The sequence below is a fragment of the Marmota marmota genome, unplaced genomic scaffold (assembly GCF_001458135.2).
Source record: "Marmota marmota marmota unplaced genomic scaffold, marMar, whole genome shotgun sequence".
In the NCBI taxonomy this organism is placed as follows: Eukaryota; Metazoa; Chordata; class Mammalia; order Rodentia; family Sciuridae; genus Marmota; species Marmota marmota.
Window position 1 is genome coordinate 128,894 of NW_025999900.1, and position 18,500 is coordinate 147,393.

The 18,500-nt window shown below is 31.3% G+C and overlaps 1 protein-coding gene across 1 annotated transcript; it reads left to right on the forward strand.

The window, feature by feature from the left end:
* The first annotated feature begins 948 nt into the window (after positions 1-948).
* On the forward strand, positions 949-17,926 carry Ppm1a (protein phosphatase, Mg2+/Mn2+ dependent 1A). Its single transcript, XM_015489840.2, has 5 exons — positions 949-1,802; positions 4,424-4,541; positions 8,790-8,898; positions 10,303-10,360; positions 11,338-17,926. The coding sequence occupies exons 1-5, from the start codon at positions 969-971 to the stop codon at positions 11,365-11,367; spliced, it is 1,149 nt and encodes a 382-aa protein (XP_015345326.1). The 5' UTR covers positions 949-968; the 3' UTR covers positions 11,368-17,926.
* Positions 17,927-18,500: the final 574 nt, after the last annotated feature.

Here is an 18,500-nt window from a genome sequence, read left to right on the forward strand (position 1 = left end):
GTAAGGTCAACCTAAATTTCTGACCAACTGTCTCTCTTGTGTAGGCTTATTCCATACCAGGGGGTTAATTCATGAATATTGGGAAAGGTTTAGCCAAGTTTTTAAGCTTCTCAGCAAGGTTGTCACTGGACCCTTTGATCTCCTTTGTAACTTATACCTAATGGTCATAGAGCATAATAACGATACATATTACCATGAGAATAATAGAATGAAATTAATCTAATTTTGCTATATATAATAAGCTTTGTCGTTTGTATGCATGATTGCTTGCAACTTGAAAATTGAGGCTGGACCATTTATAGTAGTAATTCATTGGCTTTCTGAAAGATTGAAAAATATCACAAAAGAGGTAGAATTTGAACTAAATTCTAAAGAATGGGTATGGTTTTTTTTTCTGTAAGTAGAGAGGTAAGAGATTCTAGTTAAAGGGTATGGCATGTGCAAAGGCTTAATGCAAGGAACATGAAAATTTTGAAGCACTGTGAGTAGATCATTTTTTGCTTTTTCAGAGGGCTTATAAATAATGGGAATAAAACTAGATAGTTTGGAATTAATCTTTGGAAATTCCTGAATGTTCAATTAAGATGTTTGAGTTAGTAGGCCTTTGTATGCACTATAAATTCATTTAGTTTTCCTTAATTGACCTACATACAACTTAGTTTTAAGATTGCAAATGTTCAATGTGTCCTTATAAATGCTGGACCTGATTCATATAAATTGATGGCTACTGCCAGGTCTCCTTTCTACCTCAAGTGGTTGTCCCTTAGAGTCAGCTTTCCACTACACCAGGCGTTTACAACAAGAGTTGTAAATTCTTAAAGCTTTCTTTCTCTTTTACCTTTTTTTTTCCTCCCTGCTTCACCCTTAAAAAAAAAAAAAAAAAGATTGTTGGACATGTATTTTACTTATAAGGCAGTTACTGACTTTCCTGTTTCTCTTCCTTTGCAGACCTAGAGGATCAAGACATAATGGGAGCATTTTTAGACAAGCCAAAGATGGAAAAGCATAATGCCCAGGGGCAGGGTAATGGGTTGCGATATGGGCTAAGCAGCATGCAAGGTTGGCGAGTTGAAATGGAGGATGCACATACGGCTGTGATCGGTTTGCCAAGTGGACTTGAAACGTGGTCATTCTTTGCTGTGTATGATGGGCATGCTGGTTCTCAGGTTGCCAAATACTGCTGTGAGCATTTGTTAGATCACATCACCAATAACCAGGATTTTAAAGGGTCTGCAGGAGCACCTTCTGTGGAAAATGTAAAGAATGGAATCAGAACAGGTTTTCTGGAAATTGATGAACACATGAGAGTTATGTCAGAGAAGAAACATGGTGCAGATAGAAGTGGGTCAACAGCTGTGGGTGTCTTAATTTCTCCCCAACATACTTATTTCATTAACTGTGGAGACTCAAGAGGTTTACTTTGTAGGAACAGGAAAGTTCACTTCTTCACACAAGATCATAAACCAAGTAATCCGCTGGAAAAAGAACGAATTCAGAATGCAGGTGGCTCTGTAATGATTCAGCGTGTGAATGGTTCTCTGGCTGTATCAAGGGCCCTTGGGGATTTTGATTACAAATGTGTCCATGGAAAAGGTCCTACAGAGCAGCTTGTCTCACCAGAGCCTGAAGTTCATGATATTGAAAGATCTGAAGAAGATGATCAGTTCATTATTCTTGCATGTGATGGTATCTGGGATGTTATGGGAAATGAAGAGCTCTGTGATTTTGTAAGATCCAGACTTGAAGTCACTGATGATCTTGAGAAAGTTTGCAATGAAGTAGTCGACACCTGTTTGTATAAGGTAGCTTGACTTTATTTTTTAAAACATGAAATGATTTTATGTCATTAATTACTACTCTCATTTAATCATCTTAGAGCCTGTAGTTCTTAAAAATAAGTTTGTGGCACAATTGCAAGGTAATCTACCAATTATGAAAATATAGGAGTGACAACATAGGTAATTGGTTAATCTATTTCTAAATAAAAAGAAATAATCTATTTTTATTTAGAAATAGATTAACCAATTACCATATATGCAAGAGTTATAATCTAAATATTTAGTCTTTAACCATGATTACTTAAGCTTTTTAAAAATGTAGATGATTATCAAAAGTAGAAAGATTATTTTGAATTATGTGTTTTAAAAGAGCAAGAGTGGGAAGGTTAGGCCTCAGTATCTATAAATGAAAAGCTTTTTAGAATATTTAGTATTTTTACCATGTGATACCTCAGTACATTTATGGAAGTACTTTGCATCTATTGTTTAATGAATCTGAATCATCAACAAGGACTTTAGTGGTTATTTGGTGTGGTAATAGATATGGCCTTGCACATAAAGTCAGAAAAACTTATAGGATCATGTATGTCTTCAGGTAAGCTATTTAAACTCTCTGGAAAATCAGTTTTGTTTTGTTTTTTTAATTGTAAAGACAGCTATTACCCTGTTTCGTGGGTTGTTGGGAGGATTGAATGTGATATGCGTAGACAAGCTAGCTTAGTCCCTTTATTTTAAAGTTGAGGAAGCTTAAACCAGAGAAAGTTCTGCAGACTGAAAGTCAAAGAGAACTAGAATCAGGGCTTACCTGCATTATTTTTGTACTCTTCAGTCTTAAACAAATTGTTCAATCTCTCTCAGCTATAAAATGTAGATAATAGTATCTAATTCATAGGACCGTTGGGAACTTTAATAAGCACACATGCACACATAATTACCTAATCTAGCATATAATATATACCCAGTTAATGTTGATTCCTTTCCTAGAGAAGTTATAACCGACCTCTACAGGATTATATAATTTAGTAACAGTATTAAAACTAGAAATCTAGGTCCTTGACTTAGGTTAAGTGTTCTTTGTACCACACTTTTTTTCTATTTTGTTGGTAATGATCATTAATTCATTCTTTGATATATTTTTTGAAACAAATATTGATTTTTATAAAACTCTCTGAGGGTATATGTTTGATTTTCTTTTAACATGCAGAAATAAAAAGTCAACAAAAAATTCTTTGTAGCTTTATATGCACACAGTCATGACACTCAACTTAAAATCCTAAAATATGATTGCACTTAGAAATCAGGTTTATATAATATCCAACACAGAAGGCAATAGAGTATAAACTTCATAGTGCATGCTGTCACTTTCTCAATTGTGGGACTGAACAATGATTTAAGGTGCATGTGTTGTCACTTAGTGTTCATGAAAGTAGCATTCTCTTTGAAAATTAAGTGCTTATTAGCTAAATTTAAAACTTTTTGAGAATTGTTAGATAATTAGTAAATTATGACTCAGATTCTACTTTATTTCTTTTGTATTCTTCTCTACTTTAAAAAATTATTTGAGCCACAGCATGGTGGCGCATGCCTGTAATCCCAACAGGTCAGGAGGGTGAGGCAGGAGGATTCCAAGTTCAAAGCCAGCCTCAGCAATTTAGTGAGGCACTAAGCAACTTAGTCTGACCCTGTCTCTAAATAAAATACAAAATAGGGCTGGGGATGTAGCTCAGTGGTTGAGTGCCCCTGAATTCAATCCCTGGTTGAATTATTTGTAGTTTTCCTCTAAGATTGTCTTTCTAATATTAGTTTGTTTGTATTGTTTGTGGGTTAATGCTTTAAGGTCCACTTTTCCATCTAGCTGAATTAAATACTTTTAATTCCAAGAACTAATAGGAAGGAGGATGTAGGGAAGGCAACATCAAGTGTTTTAATTACAGCAGTTTGAATACTTAGATACCTTTAAAAATAAATGTACTTCCTAAATTGTCAGTTTTTTTAAAAATATATTTTAGTTTTCAGTGGATCTTTATTTATTTATATGTGATGCTGAGAATCGAACCCTGTGTCTCACACATACTAGGCAAGAGCTCTACCATTGAGCCACAACCCCAGCCCCTGTCAGTTTTTTAAGTAGGGTTGAAAACTGCTGTATAAACTTTATATATATAGTTTTACTTCTAATTCCATATTTCTACTTAGGAAGCAAATGTGTTAGCCCCAAAACTTGTAATTATTTTACATGTAAATTTGTCAAATATACATATTAAGTATAGGCCAAATCCTAATTGTAAAGAATACCACTAGCATTTTCTGCCATGATGTATGGAGTAAACGTGGATGTTTCTGAATGTACGTGTAGGTATCACTTCAAGTTAACTAAGTCACTAGTAAATATTTAGAAGTAATTTTGCTTTATAGAATTTTCTGTTTTTTGTTTATGTTTCTTTTCTGGTTTTTGGTGGGTTGATTATACTGTACATTTAATGTGCTATATGAGGGCAACTGCCTTCCCCAATATACATATTTTTTTTCTTAAAAATAACATTTTCACTAGAATAAGTGTAACTGTAATTGGCATAGCTGTAAAGATTCTCAAGGCTTTGAAAGGAAAAAGGAAATCAAAATATTTCTCAAATTTTTCTTCCTAGGGAAGTCGAGACAACATGAGTGTGATTTTGATCTGTTTTCCAAATGCACCCAAAGTATCACCAGAAGCAGTGAAGAAGGAGGCAGAGTTGGACAAGTACCTGGAATGCAGAGTAGAAGGTGGATCATTTAACAAAAAATAAGTAGCTTTATTAAAGAAAAACCTTCAACACAAACTTTAACATTTTAGCTTTTAGAACTTTATATGCCTTTAACATTTAGTTTTTAGTGTGCAAAAATGAGAAAGGGCATTCTGTAGTAGATTTTAGAAGTATGTATGCAGTTGTCCTTCACATTTTAGAAATAGCAGCTAGTCTATACATTCTGTTCAGGATACTTTTGTTTCAAAAGGCTAAAATGTTGTGGGCTCTAAAATTCTTGAAAAATTTCACTGGCATAGTAATTTAATGCCAGGAAATTCTGATTTGTGGTTTGTTATATACATCTTTCTGTGAATAGTTGTGTATGCTAATTTAAAATCCCTAGAAATTTTTGTTTTTGTTTTGTTTTACAACTTGAAGGTCACAACCTAGTAATTAACAGTGTTCATATGCCAGAGCTTTTAAATTTTTGTTTTCATCTGTTTCATGGCTTCTTGTCTAAGTCATAAACTGTCTCACCTAAATAAGGTAGACTAGAATAGAAGACATATTTCTCTACCTAGCAGAAATGTAACCACTGAATAAAATACAGAATAAGTTAGGAATTCCAGGAATATATTTTTTATAATTCTGCAAATTATCTTGAAACAAATAGAAAAGTATTTGTACCTCTCAAGTACAATGCCTTTAAATATTTGAAAAATTTAATCTTGCGGGGACTGAGGTTGTAGCTTAGTGGCAGAGCGTTTGCTTAGCATGTGTGAGGCACTGGGTTCGATCCTTAGCAACACATAAAAATAAAATAAAGGCATTCTGTCCATCTACAACTACCAAAAAAATTTTTTAAAAAAAATTTAATCTTGGATGCAGCTACTACTTAGTGTAAACATTGTCTCCTCAGAGAATTTAATTTACTGCATACATATAATAAGCATATAGATAATGCAGTTTCTATAAGCAGAAAAGCTTGATATGATTTATTGTAAAAAGTGCATTTGGGGCTCCTGATGTCACTAATTGCATGTTAAAGACTTCTAATGGCATGCAAACATTGACCTACCACACTGTTATATCCCACAGTGCCTATATTATTAAATTAAGTATGCTCCTTAATTTGTTTACTTTTTTCTGTTTGATATCAGTCATAATCAGGCTGATATTAGAGTCGTGATATATGATATTCTTAATTTTGATTTTTAGTACTGTCTAGAACTACTATTTTGTTTTTATTGCCTTCCTCTACTTGATAGTGATAATGTCTGTGTTTGTACTATTTAGTGTTTCATTCATTGGACAAACTATTCAGTGCAGTTTTTCCTCACTATTACCAAGAGTTTTGGAATTTTTATGTTTTAAATTAATAATTTCAATATAAGTTATTTATAGATAACACAGTAAAATAAGTATTTAGAATGCTATGAAGTCATCGGCTTAAACTGCTGATTAGTGGGAAAATATGAAACTATAGTATGTATAGGGATAAGTTGGTTTTTAATGTTTTAGCACTTTAAAGTAACTTGGGAATACAGGCTTTTTATTAATTTAAAGAAATAAGTACTTTACTATTTTTACCATGAAAGAGATCAAATCTTAGAAATGCTGCTTTTCAGTATGTACTCTCTAAAGTAAATTTTTGATTAATTATGAAGTATTCACTTGATATAATTTTGTTAGAATATTAAGTTTTTTATTAACTATTATCGAGCAAGAGTTGCCAACTGGACAGTTTACATTAATACTCAATATTTTGACATGTTGAAGTGTTAAAACTTGTACTATTTAATTGGAGATTATGTGTCATAAATATGATATTCTTAGGTAGATTTGATGAGACTGCAGCTAGAGAATAAATATTACATTAATTTAAAAACTGCTGCTATTTAAAGACATAGAATGTAACTGTTTGCATTGTGAAAGATGTTGTGTGTCTTAAGTGAAGAAATACTACATTCAGTTTTCAAAATAGGCACAACATACCTTTTTTTCCCCCCTCTCTTTCCTTAAATATATGCCTTGACTAAATCATTGTGCCCTACTAAATCTGATTTTATTTGCTTTCAACATTTTTGGCATTAATGTCCACAACATAGTAAAGGACAAAGCTTTTTAGATTCTTCTTTCTTCTATTATTTATGTCCTTCTAAATACTTGAATGGGGTGTGAAAGGATTCAGCACATTATTTAATCAAACTACTATTAAATTTGTGGTCTTTCTAAGCCAATTTAAAATTATACTTAATGTGTCTATATTTTTAAAAACTTTGCTACTGACTATCTGAGATTTAAAATTGCTAATTTGAATATAACTAATAGAATCCTTCAAACTTGATGGAAGGGGGTGGAAAGAAGAATGTGTTTGTACATATGTATATGAAACATGGATAATTCTATACATATATATTCTCTATAAAAAGCACTCAGTTTTTTTTACAGTTCTAATTAAAATGTATAGTCCAAGAACAATTAAAGGAATATTTCTTAAAATTCATTTCTTTTTCTTTTTTAAAAACAGAAAGAAACAAGGCTAGTGTAGTATTAATGTTCAGGTAGTTTCAATGGATTATCCCATGCAGGAATAGGAGATATTAACTGTTTTTAAAGCCTTTCATTATTAAAAAAAAAAAAAAAAAGAATTTGTTTTCCTGTAATTTTTCTTCATAGTTAAAACTTCCTAACTTACATTTTAACAAAAATATAAGATACATCAAATATAGACGATTCAAAGTAATGTTTTTTAAGACCTGAAACCATCAATGGTTGAATTTATCATCAGTGTTCATTTCTTTGTATCTAGTTATCTATCTACATAATTGTATTGGCTTAGTAGAGACTGTATGTTAAGTGTATTATAGTTTTAGATTGTGAAATTGTGTAGCTTAGGTAAACTTCAAATCCCTTTATTTTTGTATAGCAGATTTCCAGCAATAGAATCATGTAGAATAAATAATATTAGATGTTAAAGATTACACAATAAAGGAACTTGGCAAACCAAATCTGAGATCCTTGCTTTTTGTTCAGACTTAAGACTGGTTTAAAAAAAAAGGCAAAAATAATAGATGGTAAATTTTGATCTTTATTCTAAAAGGAAAATTTGAGCCATTTAAAGAAATTTTATGGGTAGCAATGTCTGTCTTTTAATATGTGCCTTTATGATGAATTAATATTTTGAGGCCTGATCAAAGGATGAAAGATCTTTATATGCATTGTTATTTTCTAAGGTATTTACAAATGAAGAATTAAAATGATAATTTCTTGCCCAGTAAAGACAAAGAAAATATTGTTTTGCTATAAACATTGAAAAAACAAAAACTGAACAAAACTTTAACATATAACCTACAAAAAGCTTTGGCTTGACTTTGCATGTAGACTAAATAAGTGTACTAAAACTCCAAGTGAATACTTCTATACTTAGTTTTAGAGTTCTTTGTAAGGTTCTTCTTTGTTCATAGTTTTTGATATTCTGTGGTTAAAAAAACAATGCATCTGCATAACACTGCTATACCCATTGAATGATGTTTTGAAATTATTTTACATGCAGTAGTGCCATTTATTATATTTCTTTTTTAAAAAAATTTGTCATGAAATTTAGACCTTTTCCATTCAAGTAATCAATGAAGGAAATGGTATTATGTATCTATACATTGGTCAAAGATATTTTAAAGAAAAATTGAGCCGAGAGTGATGTTCAAGTATATAACCTAATGTGCATGCTACTTCAGTATCATTTTGCAAATATAAATATATGATGTACAAATGATTTGGATTAGTATGTGATCAATAAATTTCCCATACTTAAAGATTAATTTTTTCAAATCTTGAATTCTTGAATTTTTGTTTATTTATTTATTTTTAAATTCATGTAATGTATTTTACAGGACAAAGTTCAGGAAAATATGTATCCAGTCTAAAGAGAGGAGTTGATCCTCCTCAGAAGTAACTAGTTGGCATCCTAAGAAAGGATATCTTCATTTGTATACACATGTCCCTGATTATGTAACACATTAATTTAACATGAAATATTTTTTTATTTTTACGTTTTTATCTGATTGTTTACATTCTTTGAAGTTAAGTCACTTTTATCTTGTTGTGCATCCCTTTGTCATAATTTTCAAAGTCAGTTTGATTTTTTTTTTTTAATGATATACCAGTTTAGAATATCTCAGATATGGTAAATGCCATCTTTAGAACCTTAAGTTATTTTTGTTTCAGTCTTTTTTATTAATTAAATTTGGATAACACTTACAAAAAAAGTACTTCTGATTCCCAGAAATCATAAAGAAGCAGGGAGAAGGCGTCCCCGACTTAGTCCATGTGATGCGCACATTAGCAAGTGAGAACATCCCCAGCCTCCCACCAGGGGGTGAATTGGCAAGCAAGTAAGTTACATTCTTCACAGTGTTAGGCTTTCTGTCAGTATATGAAAATGTTATGTGTTCTTTGATCCAGTGTATATTTGCTAATTTTTAAAGTAACGTATTTACCTATGTTTTCAAAATATTTAACCTGTGGAGTCCATATTTTAGTGTAAAGGATATTTGATGCTTGTTTAGAAATAGATACCAGAATACTATTATTTGTAATTTATTATGCTGAAGATTGTCTTTAGTGGAAGATATGTGACATTGATTTTTCTCATAGAGAATAGATAATATAGGTGAAAAATATTTGTGACTCAATTACATGGCACTACTAAAATCTGTTATTATTAGTAGTAATGTAATTTTATTTTGTCAATCCCTAGACAAACTTAACACCCCAAAGATTTCTCTTCCACCATCTGAATCATGTATCTTTCATTTTCGCAGTTGTTTTTAGTTATTTATTGCTTGTTTGTTGGTTTGAATATCAGGGAACATGAGAGGTTGCATTTTTTGCCTTTTTCCACTTTAATTCATAGAATGGACTGATCTGTGGTAAATATTAAGCTTATTTCTGTACTTAAATTGGAGAATTCAAGCAGTTTTATAAAGAAATGCTTAAAGCATTTTTACCTCAATTGTCCAAATAATTGACCCACAAAGATATACTATTGACTGATTTCCTTCATTTGTCACTGTATTTTGCAAATGTAGCCAATCATTTCACTAAATAATCATTGTAAAAGTTCCTGTTTGTAGCTTTTATTTTTTGGAAACATATTTCATATGACTTTGTACAATTGTCTATAAAATTATTTCAAACCAGTTTTGGAAATAAGGAGACTGTAATTTATAAGGGATATTATAGATTTTTTAATGAAAATATTATTCAAAAGCAAATTCCTAGATTTGTCATGGAAATGTCAAATTTGACATTTTGGGTTTTAATAGAATTTGTTTTTAAAGGGACATTAAGAAAAGCATAATTTAAACATAAAGTTTATGTGAATTATTTTTATCATAACATTGAAGTTACTTCTACTTTATAACTTATTTTATGCCTTAAGATTGGCATTGCCATTGGTGACTCAGCCTCTAATTCAAATGGAAGTTGACCATATAGCCTGTTGTTAATTTGGGGAGGATTTTTATTGCCTTAAGCCATGATTCTCAGTCTTCTATTAAGTGGGTTGGTGGGATGCTGCATTTTTTTTTTTTTTATTTTAAGTAAATTCACCTCAAATTTAACATTGGTACACAAATATCCTAAAGTGAGGCTGGCTTATTGACAATAGAAATGAAACTAAGTGATTTATACATGTACAATTACCATTGAAATTTTAATGAACACCTGACTATGAGTTTTTAAGCATTTGTTGTACTTTCTGAAGAATTAATTTTCTGCATTTTTTTCAAATTTAGGCGGAATGTAATTGAAGCTGTTTACAATAGACTGAATCCTTACAAAAATGATGACGCTGTAAGTAGCATTTTAGCTCCCTCTGCTTTTCCTTCCCCTCCACTCTAAATGCATATCCTTCCTACCTGTTTTTGCAGAGCTGTTCACTGCACCCATTCTCTTACACACACCCCTGATTGATTGCTCTGAACTCTGCTTGCTCTGATCTCTGCCTGCACCACAGTACTAGTGATTGAGGACATAATCTTGGTGAGTGGCCACCTCTCAAAAAAGAAGTTCCTTTGATTTTTTTTTTTTTTTTCTGATTTCTTTTCAAAACCTCTACAGTCAACTTCAGAAGGTTTGCCTCCACCAAATTTTAATTTATAATTGGGATAATATTTCTACTCAGAATCTTGAACTCATCTGAGTTATAGCTATGACAGAACTTCAGAATGTTCTACTAAATAGTTTTTATGTATGGAAATACTTTTGTCTGAAATTCTGAAGTATGTTCTTCATTTAAATATTAGAGAATTCTGTTTCTATAAACAAACATTAGAATGCCATATTCTCCAATTAAGTTTTTATTTGCAATTCTGTTATAATATGATGTTTATAGGAATATGATAACTTGAAATCATTTGGACACAGCTCTGAAATAGTTTATGTATTACATTATGAAGCTTGCTAAAACCTCATATTATTTGAAGTCTTAATCTCTTATAATGTAATAAAAGTTTATAAAAGCAGTGTTAAAAAAAGATTGGATCTTATCAAAGAAAAGAGTCCTTTTTTATATAGTTGTATTGATTTAGTACACATTTGGTCAACCTCACAGTAAAATCATTCCAAATATTTTTCTGAAATAAAATGGAAGATTAATTCTTGGAACAAAATAAATATTCATATTTCATATACACACTTACATACTTTTAAAATGATGTTCTAAAAGACAGCTTTACAAAACCTTATCTTTCTTGCACTTCCAGATGTAGTAAAAACTTTGGCATCTTTAAGCTTTTATTTAGTACCTTGTTTTGTTTCCTTTTATAAAGGACTCAGCATCAACTGATGACATGTGGTAAAACTGCTCATCTAGCCGTGGAGTTTACCTTCACTTCCAAAGGAGAGTGCAACTCAACTTTGTTGAACCTTTTAGCATCCAGCCTCAACTTAAGGAAGGGGATATGACATGGGTGAGAGTGATTACACCAGAGAACTTCAGCAGTACAACAGCTAGCCCAGAACTGATTTTCTTTTCTTTTTTTTTGTAAATTTGAGACTTATGTAAACGTGATTTCAAACCATAATTCATGTTGTAAATCAGACTCCAGCAATTTTTGTTGTATGATTTTTTTTTTGTAAAGTGTAATTGTCCTTGTACAAAATGCTCATATTTAATTATGAACTGCTTTAAAATCACTATCGAAGATACAAGAAATGTTTGGCTTGTTGTGTGATGCAACAGATATATAGCCCTTTCATGTCATGTTATATTGGATTTGGGGTTGGGACAGGGAGAGCAGCAGCCATGTCAGCTAGGTGCTCAAACATGCACATGATTATGGAGAAGAATTTCAAAATCTTAAAAAGCTGAATATCCCAGGAGTGATGGAAAACTATCTTAATGTTCTTGGCAAGGGATTGGCATTGTTGATAAAGCCACTCTTTATTTAACTGTGTTTCAGGATGTTCTCTCCCCCGCTATGAGTATTGCAGGTAATACAGTATATTCATAAGAATATCAATCTTGGGGCTAAAATGCCTTGATTCTTTGCACCTCTTTTACAAGTCCTTACATTTAATTACTAATTGATAAGCAGCAGCTTCCTACATATAGTAGGAGACTGCCACATTTTTGCTATCATGATTGGCTGGGCCTGCTGCTGTTCCTAGTAAGATATTCTGAATTCCATTTTATCAATAAAGCTTGATTTAACAAACAAGAAATTTAATCATGTATGTGTAATTCCTCTTTTACCCCGGCCTTTTAAAACACCATACCATTGTAAATGAGATGTTCTCAAAGGGAAAGATGTTAGTCTCTTTTAATTTGACAATACTGTTTCAGTCACCGATGAAATTGTTTTCCTTCCATTAGAAAAACTTAAAAGATTTAAGTCTCTCTTGTTCCTTAATTTGTTTTTCAAAATAAGTTTCTTTCAGGCTGCTTACTTTTCATTAAGATGTACATCAGCTTGATTTTGCCTACTGTTTAATTAAATAATTGTCAAAGTTTGACAATCTAACACTCTATGGTAGGTATGTGTGTGTTTGTGTGTGTTTGCCTGTGACTTTTAATTGGCCCATGTCTTTAGAATCCAAGTGGTTAAGATGTATTTGTGATTTGAAATATAGCATGTTGATAATATTTAGCTGTTGGCCTTTAAAAATAAATTTCAAAGCTTAAGGAATTGTAGATATAAACATACCTAATTTAATTTAGGCTTAAATTTTTCTGATTAAGCATGTGAAAGTAAGTTTTACAATCTGTCACATTAAAAAGACTACTGTTCTGTGCCCTTTTGTATTTTTGTCTTTCTAGGTTGAATATTGTATTTATTATCATGTAACTGAATCAGTTAGTAAGCAGATTCCCCACTAGAAAACTACTAAAATGTAAGATTAAAATACAGCATTAAATACAAAATCAGAATTTTGTGTATAAAGCTAGTATAATACATTTTGTTTTGTTTGTTTTCCCTAACTTGGAAGTATACATATTTGTATATATAGCCTTAAAACTAATGTAAAGTTAGGGAACCTAGTAGGAAAAGTAATGTAAAATGTCTCAGATTTAAGTAGTTACATACCAGCAAACTCTTTTCAATATCCCTCTTATTTGTGAGGTGATTAAATGTAATTTAATTGTATTTAATTTATCTCTTAATCCAGCATGAATGAAGAAAAACTGAAGTACTATTTATATTTAGAAATTCAGAAAAGTGGAATTACAGAACCAATTCCTTACTTAACTTACAATAAATGCTTAATGTCTAAATCTGTGGTAAAGTGCGAAGTATGATAATGTTCTAAGTTATAACTTTGCAAGCATTTAAATTTGCACTTAATGAATACCAGTGCTTCTAGTGTAGATTTGATTACCAAACATGCCAGTACTGAAAGCTAAATCCCTATTACAACAAACCAGTTCCTTAACTTTTTAATAAATAACCAAAAGTTTTTAGTTTCATAATTTGCAAAATATTTAACTGGATTGTGGTATCTTTTGAGATGCAAAACTTGAACCATAAGTAAAACACGTGATGGGAAGCTATATTTCAAACCATAATAGCATAGTATAGCATAGCATAGCATAGCATATTATAACCTTTTTTTTTTTTGAGAGTCTTTTAAACAAAAGAGAAAATTAAGATACTCCTCTGTTAAAGTTTTTAGTATTGAAATTGGCTGGAAATGTGAGAAGACTGTGTTTAAATGTGATTTAAGAAGACTAAATCTTTTCCACATGAGTCAACACTGCCGTACAAAATATAACTTCATTTTAAAAATACAGAAAGGAACTATACATTGTAATAGCAGACTGCTTGACTCCTAGGGGTAATGGTCATGGTGAGAAACAACCACATTTAAAAGGCATTTTTGCACCTCTTCTGTGCACTTCATTTTTGTACCTCTTGAATTCTCAGCCCCCACTGTTTTTTAATACTAATTAGCATCTCAGGGCATTGCCTCAGAATTTTTGGTGTATTCTATGTTTTTTTTTTGGGGGGGGGGGGGTTCTTATCTGAGGATATATAGATTTATTAAGATTAAACTTTCATTTAGATATCATATTATGATAAACCCAGTTTACTGCTGTTAACCAGAAATTCAGTTTTGTATAGCCAGATTCTTACTATCTAACATTAAAATATTTCACTTATCTAATTCTTATTATTTTAACAAGATCTCCATAATTTTCACCTTCTTTAGGAATATACTTTTACAGATAACAGAAGCAGTTCTCAGTATTATCTTTTAAAAATTAAATCAAAGTGGTATTTTTCTTATTCAGTTTTAGAACTATCCTCAAACATTTTTAATTGTAACAATTTATTTCTAGAGAACTATGCAATTGTTCCAGCTTAATTTTTATGCAAACGTCTTAACATTAAGAAATTTGGATTAGAGAATAAATCAGTTATATAATTCAAATAATCCAAATTATAATGGTCATACATTTGACCATATATTAATCCTGCTAATAACTCAGTTTTTCCACAAACTGTTATCTACAAAACACTGATCTAGGTTAAATTCCTTAGGACTGTAAATAGATTGAATGGGTCATTATCTTCGAGGAGTTTGCATTTGGGCAAAATTAATAACCTAAAATATGTTAGTATTATAACTGAATCACTCATCAAAAAAAAAAAAATATATATATATATATATTTATTTTGCCCACATTCTGTTTGTCAGGTACTTTACTGAGCAAAAGGTATGCTTCTGCCCTAAAGGGCTCATTTTGTTGCTTTTATTCACCTGAAAACTATTGTTTCTTTTCTCCTCCCCAAAGTTAAAAATCTTAAAAGAAAATTTAGCTCCGCATAAGAGTAAAATTGGACTGATGAAGCAAGGCTTAAGTCTATTTAAGCATTCTTGATTGTCTATAACAAATAACCTTCACTTATCCTGTTGGCAGCAGCAAGTCAGAAATAAGTCATAGATTTCTTAGAATTTTCCAATCCTGAGAATACAGGTGGGATTTGAGTGAGGGCATTTAAAAAAATAAGTATCTCTAGCTAAATTGATCTTTTTAAGTAAAACTTTTTTGTGTTCTTTCTTTTAATAACATAGTGCCCGTGTTAATACCACATTTTAGCCAAATGATTACCATGCATTTGAATATTTTAAAATCACTAACCATCTTTACTGGACAAATTCATCTGGGAATTCAATGTGTGATTTCTGAAAGAACTGATGAAATTGGGTACTAATTTCCTTCTAGTTTTATTTTAATTTTGAATTTCATGGCATATACTTTTAGCTTAACTTTGTATTTTAGTATTGTATTAGGATTTGGTACTAGAAAGGATAAGTAAACATTTCAGTATATAAATATTCTTTGAAGGGATCTTAGGGAGTTTCATATACTTTTGCTTATAAATACTGCTGATGAGTTGGCCATTTTTTAATTGACTACTCACAGTTTTTAGGCATCAGGAAGTCTACTTCATGTTTTAAAATTTTAGAAGCCTAATTTTACTTTATTTCCTTAAATAATGTGCCATGTGTTTTGGTTAGTGTTTGTTTTTAAATTATATATTCAGAGAGTATGCTTGAAATATTTAAGAACACATTTCCTAAAGGTATGATACTGTATTATTTGGTCAAAAAATACATCAGCTAAGTGTTAGTTATTACTGTTAAGAAGCTCTTCAGAAATAAGGAGAGGCATTGGCTCTGCTTTATTGTCAAGTGAGCATTTTCCACTTTTGTTCACCTCAATACAAACTCTTCCTTTAATCTATTTTATATATTAAGCTAGTGGCCTCTGCTCTCACGGTTTCCTATTTATATTAACTAGTGGGTGGGGGTGCTAATTAGAAAAACTCAGATTCAGATTGCAGTTGACAGCTTACACTTTTATGAGGGGGGGGAAAGGTTGTTTAAGTTAATAAAAAAGTGACATTTTTTCTTATCCTGCATGAAAATATTGCCCTCATTTCCTCTCAGTGTGTCTGTCTGTATGTGTCTCTCTCTCACTACCACCACCACCACCCCCTTTTTTCCCTGCCCTCATCCAAATAGGCCAATTCCATTTTCTTGAACAAGAAAGTTTAAACTCATTACCTCATTAAGGCCAATTAGTACTTTATTAAACTGGGTTGAAAATAAGAAAACTTGGGATAGAGTGGTAGGAACCTTGACCTGGCTGTAGATGTTTAAAAAAAACAAACAAAAAAACTATTATGCCACATAAGCCACCAAGAATCACCTTTCACTGCTAGAATAATTTTGACTTTTTAAAGGAAGATGAAGGCAAAAGTTGCTGATTCTTTAACATAGAATAACATGCAGTATTTCTTTACCTTAAAACAGCCCTTCAGTTCTTTTCATTGTTCCTAAAACCAGTTTTCTACTAATGGGTTTTTCATTAAATGTTTAGAAAATTTTTCTTTTCCTTTTACATATTCCTCCTAGTAAAAAAGTGTTTAGGGATATTTGCATTTGTATGGTACTTTCTGAAGTAAGCTAGATTATGTGTAAGATTGAGTAGTTACAGAATTAGTACTGTCCTAACTCGGTACAATGAGTGACAGAAATTCATTTTAGTAATGGTTCTTAACTTTTTGGGAGTTGTTGTCCCTTTGAGACAGATGAATCATGGGGAAACTCCCTAAAAATTGTAATGTTGCAGTGGTTCATTACCCCTCAACCCCAATTAAGATTCCAAATTACAGAAGAATAGGACATCATTTTTTCTCCTGCATAGTCCATAAAAATATTCCAAGGATGTAAATATAACTTGAGTCTATTTTAAGGAATTGTTTTACTTTTGAAAATAGCAAATAGGTGGATGGGGCATGGTTTGAATCTGATATTGAAAGACTTTCAGCGAAATGAATTTATAGAGATGAAAAAAGTCACATTTGGATTATTTTTGAGGATAATATCTCTAAGATTTGCCACTTTTGAAATTCAACAGAAAGGTAAAATGGAAATTGAGTATATCTAAAGTTTTCTGAACCTCCCCAGTGCAGCTATAATATATTAACAACACAAGAGCTGTCATATCTTACTCAGGTTTTAAGATTTGATTTTTCTTGCATTAGAGTTCATTAAATGTTAAATTCATTTCAGATTCTAAGGAATTAAGGACTTAATACAAAATGTTAAAAACAGGATCTAACATGAATAGCCACCAATGTATAGCATTAATAAGATTTTTTTAAAATAATTACAATAAAAAATTTTATGAAATTGTTGACACTTGTTGAAAAATTGAATGTTCAGTTATAGTTTTTATTGTCCATTTTTGGAATTTCCCCTCCCCCTTTGACAAGGCTAGGGATCGAACCCAGGGCCTTGTATATGACAGGCAAGTGGTCTACCACTGAGCTACATCCCTAGCATTTTGGGGACTTTTGAAATGTAGTAACTATTATCTTACCTAGTTGGTCCCTGACTAACTGAACACAACATATCTGTAGGAAAATATCATCTTTTAGTGATAATACCCCAGTACTGATCTGTTTCACAACTGAAATAATTTCACTTCACTGTATAATTGTTTTGAGTGGGGAGACATGTACATGTTAAAAGCATGTTGCATTATATATAGATTAATTGTTTAAAAATCTCCAAATATAAGACTATGACAACTAACTGCAGAAATTTTCTTAAACACAATGTGTAGCAAAATTCTCCACATTAACTCATCCACTTTGCAGGTTATGTGATCCAAACTTTCAAAGAAAAAATTCCATAAATGTGTATATTGTATGATGTATCATTTTCTGATCCAAAGAAATATGTGAATTCAGTTTTAACTTTAAGAATGTACTTTTGTTTTCAAGTCCTTTGAAGAAATTGCATTCAGCCTATGAATGGTTGCAGATTGTATGTGAGATGAAAAGTAGAAATAATTTCTAGTTTGCAAAACTGGTGCCACTAAATAAACAGGCAATTGCATAATATGTGTGTATTTATGATTGTTTAATATCCTAAGCAGCATTTTTGTTTAACTGAGAAACCTGGAAATTTTGAAAGTAATTATTGGAAGGTTTTAAGAGGATTTTTTTTTCAATTGGGTAAATTTGCCAAAACGATAAATCTGATATTCAAAACGTCAACTAGACTTGTTTATTCCTAATTTAGGAAGATTACTGAAAGCCAGAAAGTTTGGGTTTATGGTTATTGTCATTAAAACATTCCAGAGATAAAAAAGCCAGAAATTGTTCCTTTTAGGCAAGAATATTTTTATGCCTGACTTCTAGCACATGATATATTTCTTACTTCCTTGAAGAGTTGAGACAGAAAATTGGGAATGGCCTGGGAAAGGTCTTCCTCACCTAATATCCAAGATGTAGTGCCTGCTTATATAATAGCACTTAAATTCGTGTATGGTTAGAGTGCAGAAGGGAGGTGTTTTCTGCCTCTACTAATTCTGATAATTGGTTATATAACATCTGTCCTTTGTTCATCCACATCTGAAAGTGACTTATAGGTTTTAGTTAAGTCTGATCTTCACTTCCATAATTAGAGACAT

Coding starts and splice junctions, on each gene's coding strand:
- Ppm1a (XM_015489840.2), top strand. CDS start 969: ATGGGAGCATTTTTAGACAAGCCAAAGATGGAAAAGCATAATGCCCAG. Junction 1,803..4,423: donor TCGACACCTGTTTGTATAAG/GTAGCTTGACTT, acceptor TTTTCTTCCTAG/GGAAGTCGAGACAACATGAG. Junction 4,542..8,789: donor CCTGGAATGCAGAGTAGAAG/GTGGATCATTTA, acceptor TCTGATTCCCAG/AAATCATAAAGAAGCAGGGA.